The following is a 21,941-nucleotide window of genomic DNA, read 5'->3' on the forward strand; positions in this document are numbered from 1 at the left end:
AAGATTTACTAAATTGTTACCAATTTATAATGCAATCCGTTGTAACTCGGCGATTTCACAACTTTCACCGTTATAAAATATCGGGTGTTCGTCGGGTGAAATTTCAACTTCGTCTATATAGATTTTATTCGCCTCTTCTCGCGAAGTTTTGAAGTTGGTAAACAACGATGGACGAACGGAACGCCTCTTCGTGCCTTTCTAAGTATGACCCTGGTTACGAAACGAATCACCGAGGAATCTCAACTTTCATTTTCTACGCTCGTATCTGCTCGGGACGTGCTCGGTGCATGCTGTTGCACGTGACACGCGTCGTGCACGTGCACGAGCGTGTGTCCACGCGTGGCAAATACATAATAACGACTATTAAGGAGGAGCTCGAAAGACGAGCTTTCGATCCGGGACAGTGGATCTTTTTTTCTTTCTCTCTCTCTCTCTCTCTCTCTCTCTCCTTCTTCTCTCTGGAAACACAACATTGGAATGTTGTTGATTACCTTGTTACCATTTTATATTATGTAACGAGCGTGCCTCTTCTTCTTCTTTGTCGTCGATTAAATATATACATTTGTGTTTTTTCCAAAATAAATTGATAACATCTTCTTTTCAATATTCCGTATAAATCCAGATATTTCGAGCATCGATTCGATCACGAAGATGATATAAATTAGCCAAGCCTCCAAGAGAAGAAGAAAATAAGAATTCCAATTCCAAAGTGTGTATACTAATAATAATAAAATTTCAGTCCTCTGAAATCTATTTTCAAACCACTTGATCTGATCCTGACAGGCTGACCGAGGCCTACATTCTTGGGACGTGCGTTCATTGGTAAAAGGCGTTACGAAAGAATCCAACAGCTTCATTCCTTGATTGCTATATTCGACGATAATCGTACAATAATATTCGTTCATCCCATCGGAATCGATTGGGAATATAAAATGTAGTGGAAGATAATTATTTCGTAAGATTTATAATGATTACCAAGCCTACAAGGATTATTGCGTCGAAATCGAGAGAAAAGAAGGAATACTTTGTTTGATCTGTTGTCGTGTTAATAATTTTTCGTTGCCGCGTGAAAATTTATGAAACTATAAAGTATATTAAACTTTCATCGAATCGTAAATAATTTATCCACGTCCGTGTAATGTTCGAATATAAATTAACAATTGCTATTGATGTAATACTACGTCCATTTGTGATTAGAGTCTAGGGATTTCTAAAGAAAGAAAAAAAATGCGTGCATCGTCTCGATCGAATATCAGAGATTATTTTTACTTCGATCGACTAGATAAAATTATCGATTGCGTTACGATAGAACTTCATTTATCGAAATGTGAATTTTAATTAGGGTCTACTTAATTGAAATCCTGCCCATTGAATCCACTTATCTAAACGTAACCTCTATTATTGGAACGAGGTATCGTAGGTAGCGAGGAAAATCGATGATTCTCTCTATTCTACGGAGCTTCGGATATATCAATTGTTTCCTCTCGTTTAAATTAGAAATTCGATTCTGAAACATTTGTTTTAATTATTAGTATTGTGTTTTTTTTTTTTTAATAAAAAAATAACGTTGAAATGGAAGCAACAGAAAAAGTTGCATGGAAACGTTACGAAATTCGCGAAAGTTTCGAATAATCACGATTATAAAATGGAGGAAAAATAAGATTAATTTATCGCTTCGCGATATCGCGATATCTAGAAGAGAAAAGAGTTACGTTCGTGATGAGTTTTAATTTCAATTTTCAAAGTTGTGAATAATTATAGAGTAGTTTCGAGTGTTTTTTTTTTTTTTTTTTTTTTAACTTTCTCCATTCCAGCTAAATCTAGCGCATGACGTTATTTCGACATCAAAAGGGAAAATAAAAACAATACTGTTGTAGTGAATCGTCGAGAAATAACTTTTACTCGAACCTTTTGACAGTAATAAGTCTCGATAATTTTTAATATTTGTGTTTCTCGATTTATTTTGTAATGGCGTTTCTCGACTAACGTAGTCTCGCCTTTCTCGAGTGTGACGCGAATTCCTCTAATTATCCCGTGTGCGTTCGTAGTTTCCGTTCTGACGACATCGGGATATCGCACGCTATAACTCATTACCGCCAATCCGTGTGGAATTGTTGAACGAGAGGAAGCGAAAGTTCTGTTCGGCAAATAAAATTCTAATAAAATATACGATTGGCCTTTACCTGAATATCTTTTTCAATAATCCTTTTTCAATAACTGGAAACTCATTCTTCCAATCGAAATGGACAAAGCTTAATTTTCGTAAAGAATTAAATGGATTTCTAAATCAATCTGGATCCGCTTTCTCTCGAGTCCATCTCGACCACTTTGTTCCACGAAACGAATCTGCCTGGAACAAAGGACAGGATCGAACGGTTATTTATTTTCGACTCACGAGGGATGAAACGATACTCGCACCGTTAAAAGCACTTCTACAAATAGTAGTCGTTTCACCGTGGTGAACGACGCTCTCGAACAAGGACTCGCGCTTGTTACATCTATCGGGCCCAGGTTGTCGATCGATCTCCCTCCTCCTAGCTTCGAGAACAACGTGCATCGGTTTACCCGTCGTCTCGTATTTTATTTCTCCTCTATTTGGGGGAGAAGGGAGGGGTGATTTATCGGGAAAGGTGACGACGTCTCGATCGAAAGTACCGGGAATTGGATTCTCAATCGCGTCACACGCGGACGCGTCGTCGTCGAATAATCTCGCTAGAAATCTCTCTCATGAATAATTCGCGCCCGAGTTGTCGATACTTGCGTATTTGTTCGCCGCTTTTGTAAATAGCACGGACTTGACATCCAACGCTCCATTCCCCAATCCGATCGCTTCGAATCCTCTTCTCAACCTTTAGATCCGACCGTTGCGTATTCCTATCGCGTATCGGCGGCCAAAAATACCTCGATCTTTCTAACGAAACGTTTCTACGCGGCCAACCAAAATTTCGTAGTAATTTTCGCCGGAGTAGAGGAATATAATTTTTTAAAAAATTAAAATTGTGTAAAAATTGTTAGTGTTAAGTGTCACTTTTCTTTCTAATTACAATGTTCGTAATTAAAAACAACCGTCTATACGCGATAAAAAGCGGGAAAGTTGAACGCACGTGTTCCGGCCAGCTAGGAGGATAGATTTAATTAGAAAAGATATTTTAATTTAAAAAAAAAAAAAAAAAAGAAAAATTTCACTCATGAAATCTATCTCTTTCGAGATATAATATATACTTTTCGACTTTTTTTAAAGTCGAATGAATCGTAAAAGTTTCGTTCTTGAGAAAAAGACAATGAGGTTTTAAAAAGATTTTGAAAGCATAAAAGATCTTGGCTTCTTTATATCTGTATACAATAGCTATATATAAAATTTTTTTTATCAAATTAGTGGGTATAAAATGCTTTATTTTTTTCTTCTTTTTGATAAATTTTAGTCACTTGTCTTTTTTACTTGTCTTTTTTTTCTTTTCTTACGACTGTTTCAATTTGCTTATTTTAAAAGGTTTCATACTCTTGTTGGTTATGTGCTCAACGTAACGAGTCGAGTATAAAAAACTAGGCTTGTTTTCTTTCGTTTACGAGACAGCTACTTTTATTAAAAATTTCGAGCCGTAGCGGAACTATGGCGGCTTTGTACGATGACCTACGCATACTGGATATTTTAATAAGTTATGCTCACAGTATAACGCTTATCTCTTCAACAGTATGCAACGATTTGAATATCCACACACCGAAATACTCGAGTTTTTATTATTAAAATCGTTCTAAAATCTCTATTATCACTTTTCATTCAAAATATAACAACAATTCAAACAGATACGAAATTCACACTATTCCCTACGTAGATAAGGAAAAATTATCACATTAGTCTGCCCTCGAAACTAAATCCATCGGAAACCACTCCGTGGAGCAGCTCTATTCCCGAAACGATCTATCAACGGACGTGTCTACGTGTCGTTGGTCCGTAAATTTGGTATACGACGTTCGTTCGACTTAGCCGTATTCCAAGTTCCGTGTTCAGCTTCGAAAGTCGAACTCGAGAATAGGAGACAGCTCGTGGAGCACAATTCGAAAAGTTGTGCGCAAACAACGGTGGAGATTTCCAATTGTTGTCGTTTCATTTAGAGGATTAACGAACGTGTCCTCGACGCAAACGAGCCTTTTAACGCGTAATCAGAGCTCGATCCTCCCCTCTCTCTCAAACCGTTGCCCATCGCGCGCGAATTTCGACCCCGAGGAAAACTGACTGACTCCAACTCTCGGAGTTTCTGTGACGTTAATCGAGGAGCTACAACAGTTGGACGGAGTATCGCGTATTAAATTCGTTTGAGCGAAGGATTTGTGAAATTTCACAAAGTTTGCGAAAGTTTGGAGTTGAACGAAGTTGGAGGGGGGATTTTTTTTACTATATCGCCTCGTAGGGAGATACGTCGTGCAGTTTGTTAATAATTAATAAGAGAAGAGAGTTTGTTAAAGGGGAAAGAATTTTTAAAGGATCCTTTCGATCCGTTTTTACTCCGCAAGGTTCCTCCTTTCGAAGACTCGAAATTCCTCATTGTTCGCGGAACAGTCTCGATCCTCGTCCTCTCGTGGTTACTTTGGAATTCCTGGAAGCTCGAGGACTCTCTCGAGAGTCCGTTTACTACGCGTAGGATACGGCGATCCGTGGTGGTGGTCTCGCATCCGGTGAAGGCCGCCGTCGTCGAATCCGATTGAAAAGCGAAGGTAGCCGCCGGTTGCCGTTCAGTTGGCCGTCGTTTGCCCAACGGGATTCGCCACTTTCCTCTCGCTCACTCGGCTACCCGAAAATCCTATCCTTCCCCAATTTTTCCTTGACTCAAAGTTCGTTTCGTAATTCGCTTCGTCGAGAGAAAAACTTACCACGCGTTCTAAAAATCGTTTCTAAAATCGATAAACGTCTCCTTCGAAACGGCAGAGAGACGGGGAGCGATAATGGAGTAGCAAATCGTCAATAAGCTTCCTAATTCGTATCGAACTGTGTAAACTGTCTCCCAAACTTGAAATCGGACGAGTGGTGGCGCGAAAATCGGTGGTGGTGGTGGTGGTCGCGACATTCCACGATCCATTCGCGATAACCGCACGTGCGAGTCTCTCCATTCACTTTGAGCCAGCGAGGCTCTCGGCATCGCGGCGATCCTCGAACGCGCGCGCTTCCACACGCGTGGACCTGTTGTTCGAGCTGTACATCGTGACACATGCGGGGGCAGTTCTGATTCGAGGCGAGAAGAGGTCGAGAGGACAGGATGTCGTGGAGGCTGTTCCTGCTCGTTGCGCTCCTCGTCGGTTGCTTGGAGGCTGTCCCTGGCAGATTGAACGGTAACGTGTCTCCAACCGCTGTGGGGATAAGTTTCACTCGCATTTCAACGCGTTTCGAGTGATACGCGAGTGCACGTATCGTTACGAGTGATTTTATACACGCAGTGTTGCCTCCTCGTGGAAGAAGAAAGTTCGATACTGTTTTTGATATATCCCATTCGAAGGAGAAAGCCGAAGCCTGTTTTTCGAATCGAGTATTCGAACAAGGAAGTAATAATCGAGGTTTGAAAACGAATATTATATATCATTAGTTTTGTTTCGAGGTTTTAAACCTTTTCCTTCCCCTTCATTCTGAATCAATCTTCATTCTAAAACGGAACGAGCTTTCGAATGGGTCGTCCGATTTTAAAATATTCGGTGATTACGAAACGAGGAACGATCTCTCGCGCGTATCGGATCGATTTTCGAATCTATGGACGTAAGTATGAACGGCGATGATCGATGCAACTAACACCGCTATTATCGAGATCGATTCGATAGTTTCGAAAAGATCAAGATTCTCGGTGAAAAATTCGTTTCTCCCCCGATAACGGATTAAACTTTTCCCATAGTTCACGACACATTTATCTCGTTTCCCGATCCGTAACTCACACTCCGCACGCTTGGCGCAAAACATTCTGATAATACATTCTGAAAATTCGAAACACGAGATCGCGACCGATCTCTAAAGTCTCTCTAAAATTTTTAATAACGCCAGCCCAAGAATTTGCCAATTTTTAATCTCCATTAGTCAAAGTCGTTCGGTTTCGAAACGATAATAATAAAAATATCGGAATGTGATGGAAAATCTTTGTGAAAAAAAAAAAAAAAAAGAAAAAACACTTTTCTCGTTATAAATTTTAATCGTTTCGTATTCTTGAACGGAATGTTAAAAAACTTTCCTCTTCTTTTTTGAAAGATCTTGGTTCGCCCAGTTTGGACAACCTTTCGCCGACCATGATCGCTAATACCTCCCCGACCTTGAACGGTACGCTCGTTGAACGAGCATATGGCTCGTATAGCCCCGAGGCTGTGAATTCCTTTCCTTCGATCTCGTTTTCAACGTTTATCGGTTAGCCAATAATTTCGTGTCATCGATCTCTCTCTCTCTCTCTCTTGGATCGAACGGTTCAAGGTTAGCCTCCGACCTCCCCCCTCTTCTCCGTTCGATCGATCATCGAACAAAAGTAAATCAGCTTCGATTTCTTCGAAGCGTACGACCGACCTTTAAAATTTCGTTACGAATCTTGATATCGCGCCACGAGTTTCCACCTCGTCCTCAGAGATAATTTTCTATATACGAAACCAGTTTCACCCACGCGAACACAAACTTAACTATACCTGCGTCGAAAGTAATTTCTAGCGTTCCCCAAAAACTTTTTATCCAAGCGAATTAACTTCTTCCTTCTCTCTTTCCTCTCTCTTCTCTCCTTTTCTAACTTGTAATTAGCGCATTCGGTTTACCGGTTCGAGAAGCAAACCAAGCCCCCTCTGGATCGATCGCTCCCCTCTTCTCGCCCGTTCGCTTCCGCCTATTCTCGAAACGATCTCTCGAGGCGGACCCGTTTCCGGCGCGCTCGTCCGGAGGAACGCACCAGGAGGGTATAAATCACGAGCCGCGCGATAGCTGAAAAAGATTAATGAACCCATTGTGAGCAAAGAACGCCAGTTTGACGGTATTAGGAAACTGGGAGCGGAGAAGGAAGAATTATCCATCCGCGGTTTCGACTCGGCCTCCACTTTTCCAGCGTTTTCCTCTCTGATTTGAGAAAGTCGCATCGTCCACGGATTTCATCGCTTCGGCCTCCGATTATTAAATCAAAAGGAAAGGCGTCACAATTTCGTCGAAATTTAAAACGATTCGAAGCGAGATGGATTTTACCTCGGTCTAATGATTTCGTTCGTGTCCTTTGGCTCGATTTCGTGCAAGACAGTCGGTGAACGCTCGTCACGCTCCACGAGATTAATTTACAAATCGAACTGCGAGGTAAATGGCGAGCCGTTCGATCTCGAATTCTTCCCCGGCCACCGTTTCAACCGATGATCGAAATCTGAAAGAAAGCAAATATCGAGATTGCTCGGTAAATTCAAAGTGCGTAGAGAATAGTGAATTATATAATCTCTATTAATCCGCAATTTATTTTATCAATGCAATTATTTTCCAGTGTTTCTTAAGCTCGTTCGATCTCATTTTATATTTTATAGAGTGTCAAAGATCCGTTCGTTTAATCATTCATTCGTGTTAATTATCGTTTAACGCGATCGCGGATTAAACGGTTGGACGCTGTAGAATGTTCTCTTGCGAAACTCCTTGCGCGCGTTACGCTCCAGAAGAGTAATTTCTTAATGAGCCGGATCCGTACCACAACGAGAATGCAGAGTAGCGGATAAAAGCAAGGAGCTTTTTATTTCATATACGAATTCTAAGCGTTCAACGATAATGCTAGACAATGTACCCAATGTCGAATATTTTATGATACTTTTTTCTCCAATGTTGACGTGAAATCGCGTATAAAGAATAAATGTAAGGGAAACAGAAATTCGAGAACCTTTTGCTTTTTCTACGTTAATAATTTCAAAACTTTACTTTACTGTTTCCCTTAAAAGCTTATCCATATTTTATCTTGCGAAAATATGAGATGAACATTTTTTTTATCTCGATAATTTTCAACGTTCATATATAATATATTTCGTACAAATTTCGATATTTAATCAAACAGTCGAAGAAAAATTGAGAAGAAATTTTTCACTTTTATTCTCGTTACCTTGGAATTCCAAATAATTACGAGATCCTTTGCATCCGTGAATCTACAGCTGATTTCTAGGGAAAGTTTAACGGATTAGTAGCATATTTTGCACGAGAGTAAACCAAGTAATCCTACTTAACTGGAAAAGCAACTTGCATTTTTCACGAATGATCAATTTCTCTCATCGACCGTTGCACGATCATTGTAAATGCTTTCGTGGAGGGCTCCAAGGATAAATCCGTCGGTAAAACATTTAACGTTGTATCGCGGTTCATTTGCGAAGCTAATCCTTGTCGACGTATTCTCTGTCAGAAACAAAATTTGGAGACGAGTTAATAATGTTATCGTATTCCTTTGTTCACCTTTATCCGAGAAAATGACGGCTCTTTAATTTACATTGGATGATAAATAATTTGGTTTTTTTTGAGTTGGGAAAGGGGATTTATGCCGTTTTTCCCCCGACGCCGATAAATCACTTTGGGACGATGATCGCAAGTTTGGAAAGGGAGGAAAGTTGTGAACGAACCTTCGCAATTGGAATTTCACGCCTCGGGGAAACTTGGAGGCACGTGCACGCGATTGTGCACGCTTATTTCCGATGAAAATCTCGGATTACGCGACTCTTTGAACTTTCTTACCGCATTCCATCTAGTTTCGCGATTCCTCCTGGAAAAGAAAAAAATATTCACTTTTTCTTCGATAAATTCGTTTTCTACCGAAAGGTCACGTAGATTCTCCCTCCTGTTCGTTCATTATTAATAAATATAATAAATATATGCACACCTTAACGTCTTTTAGAAAACTATCGGAAAACTATTCCGTCGAGTTACGAATATTTGCAATTCGAACGAGTTTACTATTAAAGTTTCGACGAGTTTATAGTTTCGTCAAACTCGAGATCGAGGAATCATCTCGCTCTTCCTTCGCGTGTATGTAATTCTCACGTGGTCATCCGCGTGCTCCTCTCCTATTTCCTCACATTTCCTAGCAATCTTCAAAATGTCACTGCATCTCATTTACAACGAACGAGTTGAAATCGCGAGTTATAAGTAAAACAATCGATTCGAAAATTTCGAGGTGTATCCGTTTTACGTAAGCGTTTACACCGTGACATACGCCAGAATGGATTTGGGAAACTTCGGTCCCGGGAGAGTGGAGCCGTGAAACGATATCGAATTTCAGATAAAACGCGAAAACGGATTTCGTTCACGGTAAACACGCGCCTTCTGCTCGCCGTCGATAATATCTTGGCCAGGCTGGAATTTACGCGGCCACGGGAAATAAATCGATCGATAGGGAAAGGGACTGGCTGTGCTCTCCGTGTCTCCCCGATGAATTACGATTTCCTCGTTTTTCTTTCTTTTTATTATTTTTGTTTATTTATTTCTTTTTTTTTCACGAACGAAAGCGTTGATCGTTTAATGGAAAATAAATAGCGCGCGAACGGGAAAGGTTCGGGTAAAAAATATAGTTTGATTTTTTTTTTTTTTTTTTTACGCGGCAAAGTCGCGTAGTCTTTCGAATTCTTCAATTGAAAACGTTATTGCGTCTCGGAGATTTAGAAAAGCGATACTTAGAGAATAGGGAGGGGAAATACGGATCCCATAGACTCGTAATAATAGGGAAGATGTTTTGAGCGAGAAATATGCATGAAAGAAATATTTGCGATTATTAAAAAGACGCGGTATTATTCGAAGCAATGGTAGATTAGACACGTTGACGAGAAACACGCGTTTATTTTTATCCCCGATCTTTTACGAGCGCGAGTCAAACATGTTCTTTTTTCTTGGGTTTCTTTTATGTCACGGTTGATTGTCAGTTCGTTCCCCAAAGGAAGTTTAATTATCCTATTATCCCGACTCGAAAGGTCATCGCGGATTCACGCGCAGAGGCGCTTACTTCGAAGAAGAAAAAGCAACGGAGAAAGTTTCGGAAACCGGTTGCCTCTACTATCCTCCTCGACGTAACCGAAAAGAAAAAGAAAAAAATAAAAGGGAGTAGGTCGTGCTAGCCATACCCGATTGTTTCAAGTTTCTCCAATAATTCCTCTACGTAATCGCCCACGTACCTTTTTTCTCTCTCTTTTTTATCGCGAAATTCATTTCATTGCAAAAAAAAAAAAAAAAAAAANAAAAAAAAAAAAAAAAAAACGAAAATAATCAAGGTATCCGTGACATCGATTTATTTTTAACGTTTGTATTTTTGCATTAACGGCGAGTTTTTTTTGTCTATTTTGTTAAGTAATTTTTTTTTCGAAAGCTGAATCAACGGTATGCGTTTTATCAAAACTTGTATTAAACTTGTACAATGAGAGCTCGAATTCGATGTTGATTCGCATTTTTATATACATACCCTGCCTTTTTGCGATAAAATAATCAACGTAGCTTTTAAATCGTATAATAAATGTTATTTGACGGAACGTTTAACCATTGAATACTGGATGATTTCACAGAACTGTGAAATTAAATATTTCACGTGTAACCTAATATATTATGATATATAGTTGAGAGTTGATTATCGCAGGAATTTCAATGAAATTTCAATTAATTCTGTATTTCGTCGAAATTTGAATCAAAAACGATAATTTAATCGTGATATAAAATTCAATGGATCGAATCTTTTTTCATCTTTTTTCTATTACATCGTAATTAAAAATCCTTGAATTTATTATATCTTTGAATATACTACAAAAAATTTGTTTCGAAATACTTTTGCTTTCAAAATTTTCTTCTTCGTCGCTTCGTAAATAGAAATAGAAAAGGAATTTTACACCGCAAATATTACATTCCAGACACAGAACGCGCGACTTATTTCGATATTCTTCTTCTTCTTCTTCTTCTTCTTCTTCTTCTTCTTCTTCTCGTTCCGCCAAACTCGTGCATCGCGTTCCGAATAGGATAAGACAGTTTTCCAATAGAGACATTTTTGGAAAGTCCAAGCCCGACCCACTTAGATCAAAACTTCCAACTTGATTTTTCGAATAACTCGGTTACCCGAATAATCTTCCGCTTGTCCAAAGAATTTTCCAACCTTTCTTAAAAAGCCAGCTTTCAACCATCCTCCCTCCGTCGCGTTTAATTTTCCACTGGACGCGTTTACGCACATCTTTGCCAACACCCCGAAAAATTGAGATAAATAGCGAGCAACTAGACTTTTACCAATTAAGTTGACAAATTTCTAATCTCGACGTTGGTACGAGTTTACGACTTTACGACCAACTAATCTTCCTCGCGACTATTTATCATTCTTATCCTGAAATTCGCGCCATTATTATGTAATCGTTAATTTTGACGGGAACGAGTATGACTATGATTTCTTTTGGAAATCTCGTTGGAAAGAATTTTGCTTCTTCATCTTTATTTCATTTTTAAAACGATTCGAAATTGCGAAAACTCGCGGAAAAACTCGGTATTCGGTTAAATATTTTCTTCTTTATATATTTTTTTACACCACGTTCGGATTTTTATTTTCGAGAGGAAAGAAATATCTTGAAAACGTGTAACCAGATTTTGATTTTCGCGATCCACGGGACGCAACAACGGAAACGAGTGGGAAACGGCTTACATACGTTTCTCCGATTCCGTAACTCAATTCCAGCTGTTTTAACGTCAGATGGAAACCTGCCTTTTCCATTCCCATGAAGCGATCCTACGGCTTTCTCCTCTTCGCCGGTTCAATTCGGCAGAATTGTTTCGTCTCGAGTTGTCTCCGATCATTGTACGCGATACGACGAGCTACAACTTCCATTACACCCAACTTCTATCCATGTTCTCTCGCGCGATAAATATACTCGAGTAATGGGGTTGAAAAAAAAAATGTCTGTTTCCAATTCCAATATATCTCGAAAGAGTTTTTTATCAGATAACTATCTAGATTAAATTCTATCTAGAAATTCTGAAATCCACGCATATTTTAATAATCCCGATCGAAACTGTAAACGTAACGTATGGATTTAATTTAATAAATAGTCAAAATATCGTCGATTATTATTAATTATTACATCGATCGAATACGAATCTCTTGAAATTAGGCGTCGATAATCGCTCGATCGACGCGAGATCTTTAAACCAATTATCGCGTTTCGTTGTAATCAAGGGTAAATCAGATTTATTATCGCTCATAAAATTATAGGGCGGATGATTGGACGCGTTCCAAAATAGGTGGCAGACAGGTTCACGCCAACTTTTGTAACGCGTTCATTAATTACGACAATTATTCCGAGATTCGAGCTTATTAACGATCGTTAATGATCGCGTTACACGCGAAGATACCGACGTTTAACAACAAACTGGTGCTCGATAATCGAGCAACCGCTCCAATTAACATACAGCATCGTTTGGGCGTTTCGATAAATTGCCGCGATAAATCGCTTACCATTAAACATATTTCGCGTAAATAATTAATTCGTTCAAGGACGGAAACACGAGGATCGAATATTTACGAATTATTTTATCGTCGTATAATCGTTAGAACGAATTATCGAATTAGGGGGATCCGAATATTAATAATCGGACAATTTTCGTTATATTCGCTTTTCCTCGAGGCAATCGTACGATTCTCGATCGATAACCGGTTCTGTTCCTGGCTCGGTCGACAATGGGGACTTGAAGAACCGATAATGATTATATTTCCTTCTCTCTTTATCGCGCAATTTTATTCTTATCGTTAAAAATATTTACGTAATAGAAATTGAACTTTCCTCTCCCGCCGTTTTTCCTCCTTTCCTCTTTCACGACGATATTTTTCCTTCTACGCATTCGCATAGAAAGTGATCACAAAGGAAGGACACAGGCTCGTTTCGCCTCGCGTATTTCGCTTTATATCGAAAAGGTGTATCAACGTTCGGGTGAAACGATTTCTCCAATTTATTATCCGTCTATTTTTTCTCTAACAGATTTTATTTCGTTACTTCCTGTTGCAAAAAACGACAAATTTAAGAAACTAATAATTACCACGGAGAAAAACTGCAATTCGATCAAAATGGTAAATGGACTCACCTCTTTGCGGAGACGATCCTGTAACGCTAAATCCAATCAACTCTCGAGGACAAGCAAGGATTCGAATCGTTCCAAAACGATCTGAAATTGCATCTCGAATCTAGCCCGGACTCGAGTTTACCGTTGCATCGCGAAACAATGGCCAAACAGTAGGTTTCGATTTAACGTCGCTGGACCGATCGATCGATGGATTCGTATGTAATTTCTCCTCACAAACCTCCTCCTACGATAATCAAAATAATTCTAATATTAAATTTGTATCGTGAAAATCGGCCGAATATTCGCTCGTTATCGGAAAAATTAAAATTTAAATTCGAAAAGTTGCCTTCGTATATTTACGAAGGAACGACGACGGGGCGAGTCCCTGGCGGGGCGTTTTCGCGCGAAGATAAAAAATAACGGGAATAAGGGAATAAGGGCTGGTGTCTATTAAGCGATCCGTTGAATATTAATGGAGGGGGCACGGTGGGCCGCGGCGCGACCATTAACCGAGCGATTATTAAAATATGCAGAACGCCCGTCCTAATTAGTCCAGCGACGAAAGCGAGAAGAGTTTTTGCCCCTTTTCTTCTCACCAACCGAGTCCCAACCGCTTTCTTTCGTTACCCCTGCTCGGTTACTCGCGCTCGAACGCGACAATTGCCAACTCTCTGCCGGGTCGATTAATCGCGACGGTTGGCCGGGTAGAGGATAATCGAAAATGAGCGGCTCGATCGGTGTACACCGATGCTGGAATCGAGAGCCGCCGGGTATCTCGTTAAAATGCATGGCCCTCCCTTCTCGTTGAGAAATCGTATCACGGAGCGGGCCGTAAGACCGTTTTTTGCCAATTTGGGAACGACCGTGTTTTCGAAATTAGATTTCATACACCGCGCTACTATTCTTTCGAACACCTACGACATTCTCTTGTTATTCTTGGTAATTATCATTATCGATCAAATACGCGTTATCGGTGAGTTATCGGTTAATATGAAAAAAGAAAAGGCTGACTCGTATTTAAAACGCTTTCGCAATTTGACGTATGGTGTCGCTCGATGCGCGTAAGGAAGAAGAAAAAGTGAAATTACAATCGTGTTATTTACATAACGTTAATAAAGTAGCATTACATTCCGTGATACGAAACTCGGAGGTAATCGAAGAGAAATTTACCTCGATCGATTACATCTGGCGCCGAAAATTTGTCGTCGAGATTACGTAAAACGAAATACGTAAGTTCTTCTTCTACCTCTCTCTCTCTCTTAACAAACGAATCTTTCTCTTGGTAAATAAATTATTTTTTTTTTATAACAACGCCAGTTTAAATTTTAACGAAAATATTTGATAAAAAGTAAATTCGGTGCTTTTATCTTAACTCGACCTAAGTCTAGACTAATTAACTTCGTGCTAATTAAAAAGTTCATTCCTTTGTTAACGAAAGGCTTTCTTTCTGATTTCTCTACAAAGTAACCCTCTTCTCCACCTTTCCACCATTGTGCTTTAATAAATAATATAAAGAAAAGAAATAAGCGTTATTTTTCGAAAAGGATGATATTAATCTTAAAATTTAATCCCTAAACGAGTAAAAGTTTTGAATCGAGTCATTTAATTTTACAACAGCAGTTAAATCTAATTTTTCAAACACTCGATCAAAGAGCTCGACCATCACGTTTCGAATAAGTTCACATGCTCGTTTCCATAGGGGTGTTTTATCGGCGGGAACATTCGAAGAGAGCTTTTGGAGAGCTCGTCGACACAACAGTCGATGAAAGTAGATGTTCGATTTTTCCTTGAATCGCGCCGTCGAAGAATCCACTTTTCCGCTTTACGTAACGAATCCTCCGTGAACGTTGGTAATTGCGTTTTCTCGCGACGACGTCCAACGGAGAAATCTATTACGTGAATCAAGAGGGAACTCTGGAAAAGTAAATACCGGTAAAAACGTAATTATTACCGACAATACTTGGCAGAATAAAAATCTCTTCTACTTCCCCCCTCCCCCCACTTTAATCCCTCGTCTCAACGTTGCCTCTGTTTTCACAGACGACTGTCCCAACTGCGTGGACGAGCACAGCAGCAACCTCGCCGCCTCCAGATGGACCATGCCGCTGTTGAAGCTCGGCGAGAAAAGATATTACCTGGGGATCTTCTTCAAGGTATCCTTCGACTGCCAATCACTTTGATTTATCTAGCTCGCTCGCCGGACATTATCCAATTATTTCCAAGCCCGTAACTTTGCTCGCTTTACGGTGCATCGAATACCAGACCGGCCTGTTATCGATCCGCCGCCTATCCGACGTCCCCTCTCCATGCTTTTTGTATCGCGCGCCAAAGAACCCGGAAATCCTCTTGTCCTCGAAACAAATTCGCCCGGAACTTCGTCAACACCCGGTCGATGTTTCTTCCAAGGAAACGAGGGAAAGGAAAAATATTGTTATATATTTTATTTTCGAACGACGAACCATCGTTCCTCTCTGTCTTCGTTCAATCCTCACCGATTGTATTCGGGACTACTTCGCGTCAACGTCAGAATCTCAACGACTCTTCCTTCCTCTCTGGCGCAACCTCGCCTCCGTTCCGCGCCACTTTAAAACAGGAACAGCGTCGTCTCGGCGACGATCAATGCCTGCGAGTACCATTAACCCATTTATCGCGTATTCGTGTCTAGTTTAAACCCACTTTGACACACCTCTAACCTAGACCCTACGCCCCTTCGAGTTCCCAGTTCGTGGCCACGAATTCCTCTTCGTTCGGATCGAACGACTCCCTCTCTCCCTCTCTCTCTACGATTGCTCCACGGTTCGAATCGCTTCGATCGCACGCAAACGGAACCGTGTTATTAAGATTTTGCAATGGCGCGTCCGGCCTTGCATCCAACCATCTTTCCGAAACGGTGGACGTGACGTAAAGCGATAAATGAGGGTGTTTCGCAACAGCGTCAAGGAGCGGCGGCCCGATCCATCCTGTAATCCGGATTAACGGACGTCCTTCCAGATATTCGTCTTACCTTTCGTTTCGCAGGCGAACGAGCGATCCATGCTGTTCCCCCGATAAATCTTCCGTTACTCCGTTATTCCGAATATCCGATCCAAGATTATATCATATTTCGTAAAACGTTTCACGAAACGTTGGATGACGTTGAGAAAGGAAAATTCTGTAATCGGGGGATTTTTATTTAAATCAATTTGGTAAACGCAGGAATTTCGGAAATTCTTTGGAAGCGCGTAAGCGTTGTTTAATATTAGAAATATTTGAATGGGAACGAAATATGCAAATGTCGCGGACCACCCGTGTTTCTTTTGCGCTTCCCCTATCGCTTGTAAAATACGAGAATGCTTGTTGCGTGGTCATTTGCCAGCCGTAATGGAGCCGGCTGGCAAAATTTATGCGGATTTACGCTCGCGTTTTTGAGCTCGTACTTTCGCGTGGTGAATCGTGCCGCTCGGACGGTCCCCTTCCCTCCGCGGATACGCGAAATTCATGGAGGAAGGTGTATCCGGTGACAACGAAAAGGAGGGAAATACGATTTATGAATAAAATTGAACGTAATGTAAAGTGGGCGGAGAATTTCACTTGAAACACGAATAATTATAACGCAAATATTTCAACGGAAAAATATTTTATATTTTTATTTCCACGGTCGCAGCATCTCGTCCCCGCTTTAATTAGATATCGTCCAAATAACTGTATTAAAATGCTTTCCCCTGTATTTGCATACGTATAATTTTTCACTCTCCATTTTTCCTTTTTCCGCTACACTTTACGAAAAAACACACATTTCCAGCGTATCGAAGCGACACGAGAGGAGAGGAGAGGAGAGAGTTTGAATCGATGCATCGGATCGATACGCGCGAAATATCATTTCCTCGAAACGAAAACTTTTCTTTGCAACGTCTACATAAAATAATTTCCACGTGGGAAGCAAATTTCCGATCGTTTTATCTCGTCGCAATTGCGTCGAGATCTCTTTCAATTTCGAAAAAATGTAAAGAACAAGGTGGATTGTTCGAGGACAGAAAGGAGGCACGTTCGAATAGACGTTCGTGAACGTTCGATTTTTTTTTCCTTTTTTTTACTATGGACAAAGTAAAAGGGTAATTACGGGAGAAAACAGGGTGGCTCGGTATACGCGATCGCGAATAATTCTTTTCACGTTCATCGATTGCCATGGGTAATTTGCTAGACGGAACGAGCGTCTGCGCTGCCCTTTCTGCCCATAAAGAACCGGTATTTTCATCGGAATCGAGTAATTTTCAAGTAAATTCGATTAAGGAATAAATTAGGGGGACGCGATTATTCGAAATGTTTCTCGATTTTTCACGCAACGAAACGATTTAACGGAGGAGGAAATGAGAAAGAGCGATGGAAATTGGTCCAGAACGAGAGAAGACGCGATCCGAAAAGAAAAAGAATAACAAGCGGGATATCGAAAAGATTGGGTGTCGTAAACGACACGGAGAAGGTAGTTTATCCTACGATGGTATACGCGAAACCGGTATCGTACTATGCAATCGCAACCATTTTCTACTTATCGCGATTTATTTGCATTCTGGCCGAGTTTTTCGCGCGTGATTTTTTCGCCTCCTCCTCCATTCGCCTTCTTTTCTCGTTTCCACTCTCGTGCAGAAGGTGACACGTGTCTCGAGTACTTTAACCACGGGAAAAAGTTCCTCCGCGTCGAAAACTCGACCAAATCTTGACGACGTGACGTAAGAAATATGAACGACGTATGAAAAAAATGATATCGCGTGCGAAACGAGAATGGCTTATATATAAAGTGCTTAGAAAATTCGAGGAAAACGCGTTACTTCTCTGAAAATCTATTATCAACGGTATCATATTAATGGAACTAAGTTGCAATAAAAAGTGATGCGTTAATTTCAGGAATTATAATACAAAATATTCGTAAAATTTGCTAATTCGATTTTTAAAATTCTTTGATTCCACGTAGGAGCATTATATTTTGACAACGTTATGCGAATATTTCGAATTTTCGAAAGAAAATATCAATTAATTTAATTACATAAACCCGATGCATTAAGCGTATCACGATATAATACTGCAAATTGTATCTACGGTTTAAACGTACAAAGACTAGTGTTATATCAAAGTCCATAATTTAACGAATAATTATTGTTAATGTCCAAACCAGTGTCCAGTTTTAATTACATCGAATCTCACTTTACGATAACAAATTACCATTCAAATCAATGCATGTATTATTCCCTTCAAAGATAACATTTACCGTTCACATAACTTTATCATGTACGATCTATTCATTTTTTATTTAACGTGAAACATATACCCACGTAACCTAACCTAACTAACCTTTACTTACATCTTTGTACTTAATAAACTATAAGATAAAAGTGCCATTGATTTTTCTTTTCGTTTCGTATAAAAAGATGAAAGTAAAATTCGCCTCTTTTTAATGCCTCTTATGCGAATTATTTTATTCGTTTTGCAATCTTCCAGGCCAATTGGTACAGAGCGTCTCAATATTGCCGATACCACGGGATGCATCTGGCGAGCATAGCGTCGCAGGAGGAAAACGACAGACTGGAGAAACATATTAAGGATTTCGGTCTTGGACACGAGCACTTTTGGACCTCTGGTACGGACCAGGCCGAAGAAGGTACTTTCTTCTGGATGGCCAATGGCAGACCCATCACTTTTGAAAATTGGAACGTAGGCGAGCCGAATAATTTCAGGTACGTATTTCTTGAATGCTGATACCCTATAATTTAAGCTATTAAAAAAAATTGCCATTTTTCCCCACCCTCCCTTTAAAAAAAACTTACAATTTTTCGCGAGCGAGTATAATAAGAAATAAATGAATGTATTTGGTTACAGATACGAGAACGGCGAGGAAGAACACTGCCTCGAGCTGTGGAATAGGGATGGAAAGGGATTGAAGTGGAACGACAGTCCGTGCAGTTTCGAAACCTTTTTCGTTTGCGAGGTGCAATGATCGATCCATCCAACTACGAGATTGACGAAACACGAATCTTCCAAGATCATCGATTGGATACAACATCGATCTACTACCTTATCGAGTCAGCTAGCTATTGCCCGATCGATTCCTCTCCATCGAGGCCATCGAACAAAATAGAACAAAACTGACTTGTTATGTGTGTACGTGCGTGTATTTCACACGAGCAGCGCTCGATGGATGTAGTCGTTGAAGGAATCGTAGTCAGAATGATGAATGTGTGTGTAAAGATATTTTTGCGAAACTTATATTTTAATCTTCGAGAACTTTTGGAGAAAATACATTTTATTCTCGCTATTGTAAAGTTTGTTTGTGCGTTCTATTTTCTATTTGAAGAATATCATAAGCGTATAATAAACAGAAATAATGAAAATGTCTTTTTTATCGGATAAGAACTGATTTAACATTTAGCTTATTACCGTTCACGTTTCTCGTAGATATACTATTTGCTTTTTAAACTTAAAGATTAGAAGTAGAATAAGAACTTATAAGTTTTAATATCGATATAAGTATAACGTAAATTAGTCATTTGTCGTTAATATAAGAATTTTTTTTTCTTTTTTTTTGGATAATAGATAGATTTAGATGGTAAATAAATTGGAGTTCGCGTGCTATTTATTTTTCTAAATAAAAAAACTTATAGAATTATAGATACATCGTTTAACTCGTAAAACTCCAGTGAATGCAAAGATCGTTGTTAAGTCAGTTAAGTCAGAAAATCAGGGAATTTTTCAATTTTACCGATCAATGGAATCGACGATTATTCGTTAAAATTTAAAGTTCCATCGATTGGCAAAATTTTTGATTTCTTATCGTATATAAGCTATCATTTTCCTTTTTCATTAACCAAAACTTGTTAAGAAAATATGAAGAAAAAGAAAAATATAAGGAACGTTAAAGCGCGAGTATGATTAACAACGATATGATTAAATCGAATAACATAAAATATATTTTTATTTTCTAATTAATAATTAGTAAGCAAAAAATAAATAACTAAATCAATAATCAGAAATTATTATGTTGAATATCATATAGCAATTAGCGATCAATTTAATGTTTATGAGCGAAATATGTTTGGTTGAAATTTTATGATTTTGATATATGAAACACTAAATTCAGATGTTATAAACGAAATTATGTATTTACACGTGGCATCATATAGCATTATGCAATAAAATCCAAGTCAAATATTACTATTTTTTAATATTTTTCGATTTTTTCAATTAATGATTCGTAACGTTATATGATATATAACATTAAGAATAAAATAGAAAAACTTTATTTGTTTTTAAATCTTTAATCAATTGTTCAATCTCCAAAAAACCAAAAAGTTTACGTGCCCATTGTGTTTTTCAATGTAAAAGAAAATTGTAACAAAAGTGTGTAAAAATTCTTTGATGATCGATCGTTCTACGATTTACTTACGTTTCAATGAGTGAAAAAAATCTCGCGTTTTGTACAGGGATGTTGGTTTAAACATCATGGCGACTAAACATCGAAACACGGCCAAATACTATGAACAAGTACCGCGGCAAACCGCACTTTTAGAAAAAGATAGAAAATCCGATAATAAAACGAGCAGAAAAATACAAAAAAAAAAAAAAAAAAAAAAAAAAGAAAAATGAAAAAACGAATGAACGAAGCAAAAAAGGCATGCAACTGTAATGAAAGTTGTTCTCCCGGAACGTTGTATTCCCGTAACGGATCTTTCCGGTCGACGTGACCCTTGCTTCGTCGTTTCAACGTTCTTCCATCCTTTCCTTTTCAAGCCGACATAGCCCATCAACGTGTGAGTCCCCTCTATAGGATTGACAGAACCAATTAGTGGTTCCGTCGATTTTTCGTCGTTTCTGAGGGGAAGCAACAATACCGTGGAGAGAGGTAGCGGACCGGTAAAAAGGGAAAATAATAAAAAAAAAAAAAAAAATGTACGTAAAGTAACTGTAAAAGCGTGCGATTGAAAAGGGACAAGAAAATCGATATAGGATAATGAAAATGAAATTGATAGAAAAGCGAGATAATGTTGTCTAAATTTTCGTGTACAAAACAGACTTAATATATAATAGGATTTTGTGCTTCATGTCCAAAAGTATTCGATTCCGAGTATTAAAATACAGAAATTATATTTAATCCAATCACAAAAGTTGATAAAGTGAATAATAAATAGTCGTTTAAAAATCTTTATATATATATATATATATATTCTCTCATAAATATTTTTATGCGTTATATGTAATAATGGATCGTATTCATAGATTTCTTAACTATTAGACAAACTTATGTATGAGTTTAATCATTCATAAATGAAAAATATGTTCATATTTTTTTTGTTATAGTGCAATGAAAACAATATCAGTTTTTTATAAAATTTTAAACTTCAATATTTATTATTCATATTTATATAAAACGGATAAAAAAGTATGGATGATTTAAAATTTTTAAGATTATTTATCAATAAATTATACAAAGAAGATGATATAACGGATATCAGAGCGCGTACATTTCGCAAAACAAGAAAAGAAAATAGTGAGAGAAGCATAAAGAAATTAACGTCATCTCTGAAATGTTAAGGAAATCTTCAAAAGTTGATTGAATAAAATAAGAATAGAAGATCACGTTTTGTATTTCAAAGACATATTTCCAGAAGAATTAAAAAAAATTCAAATTTATATATATTTATACTGTGTTTATTGGCTTGTAATAAAAAATACAATTTTAATTCAATTTATATTTGAATCTATTATTAATAGTAATTATTTATGAATACAATATAAATACATATAATGCACAGCAATATTTATAAAAAGATGTATCAAAGGAATTATTTTTAAAATCTATTGATCTTTTATTTATCAATTTTTGTGATTGAAATAAATATTCCAGTATATTTAAGCAATTCTTTCTATTGATTTGTAAAAAATTTTA

At 38.3% G+C, this 21,941-nt stretch overlaps 1 protein-coding gene across 1 annotated transcript in view; it reads left to right on the top strand.

The window, feature by feature from the left end:
- The window catches only part of LOC122710558, a 67,415-nt gene extending 45,676 nt beyond the window's left edge, over window positions 1-21,739 (top strand). The window contains exons 4-6 of the mRNA XM_043928478.1: window positions 15,068-15,180; window positions 18,500-18,735; window positions 18,878-21,739. Of these exons, the coding sequence (XP_043784413.1) occupies window positions 15,068-15,180; window positions 18,500-18,735; window positions 18,878-18,995 (467 nt within the window). The 3' untranslated portion in view covers window positions 18,996-21,739. The remainder of the gene's footprint in view (window positions 1-15,067; window positions 15,181-18,499; window positions 18,736-18,877) is intronic.
- The last annotated feature ends 202 nt before the right edge of the window (window positions 21,740-21,941 follow it).

This window comes from Apis laboriosa, unplaced genomic scaffold (genome assembly GCF_014066325.1).
Source record: "Apis laboriosa isolate Shangri-la unplaced genomic scaffold, ASM1406632v1 scaffold14_cov150, whole genome shotgun sequence".
NCBI lineage: Eukaryota > Metazoa > Arthropoda > Insecta > Hymenoptera > Apidae > Apis > Apis laboriosa.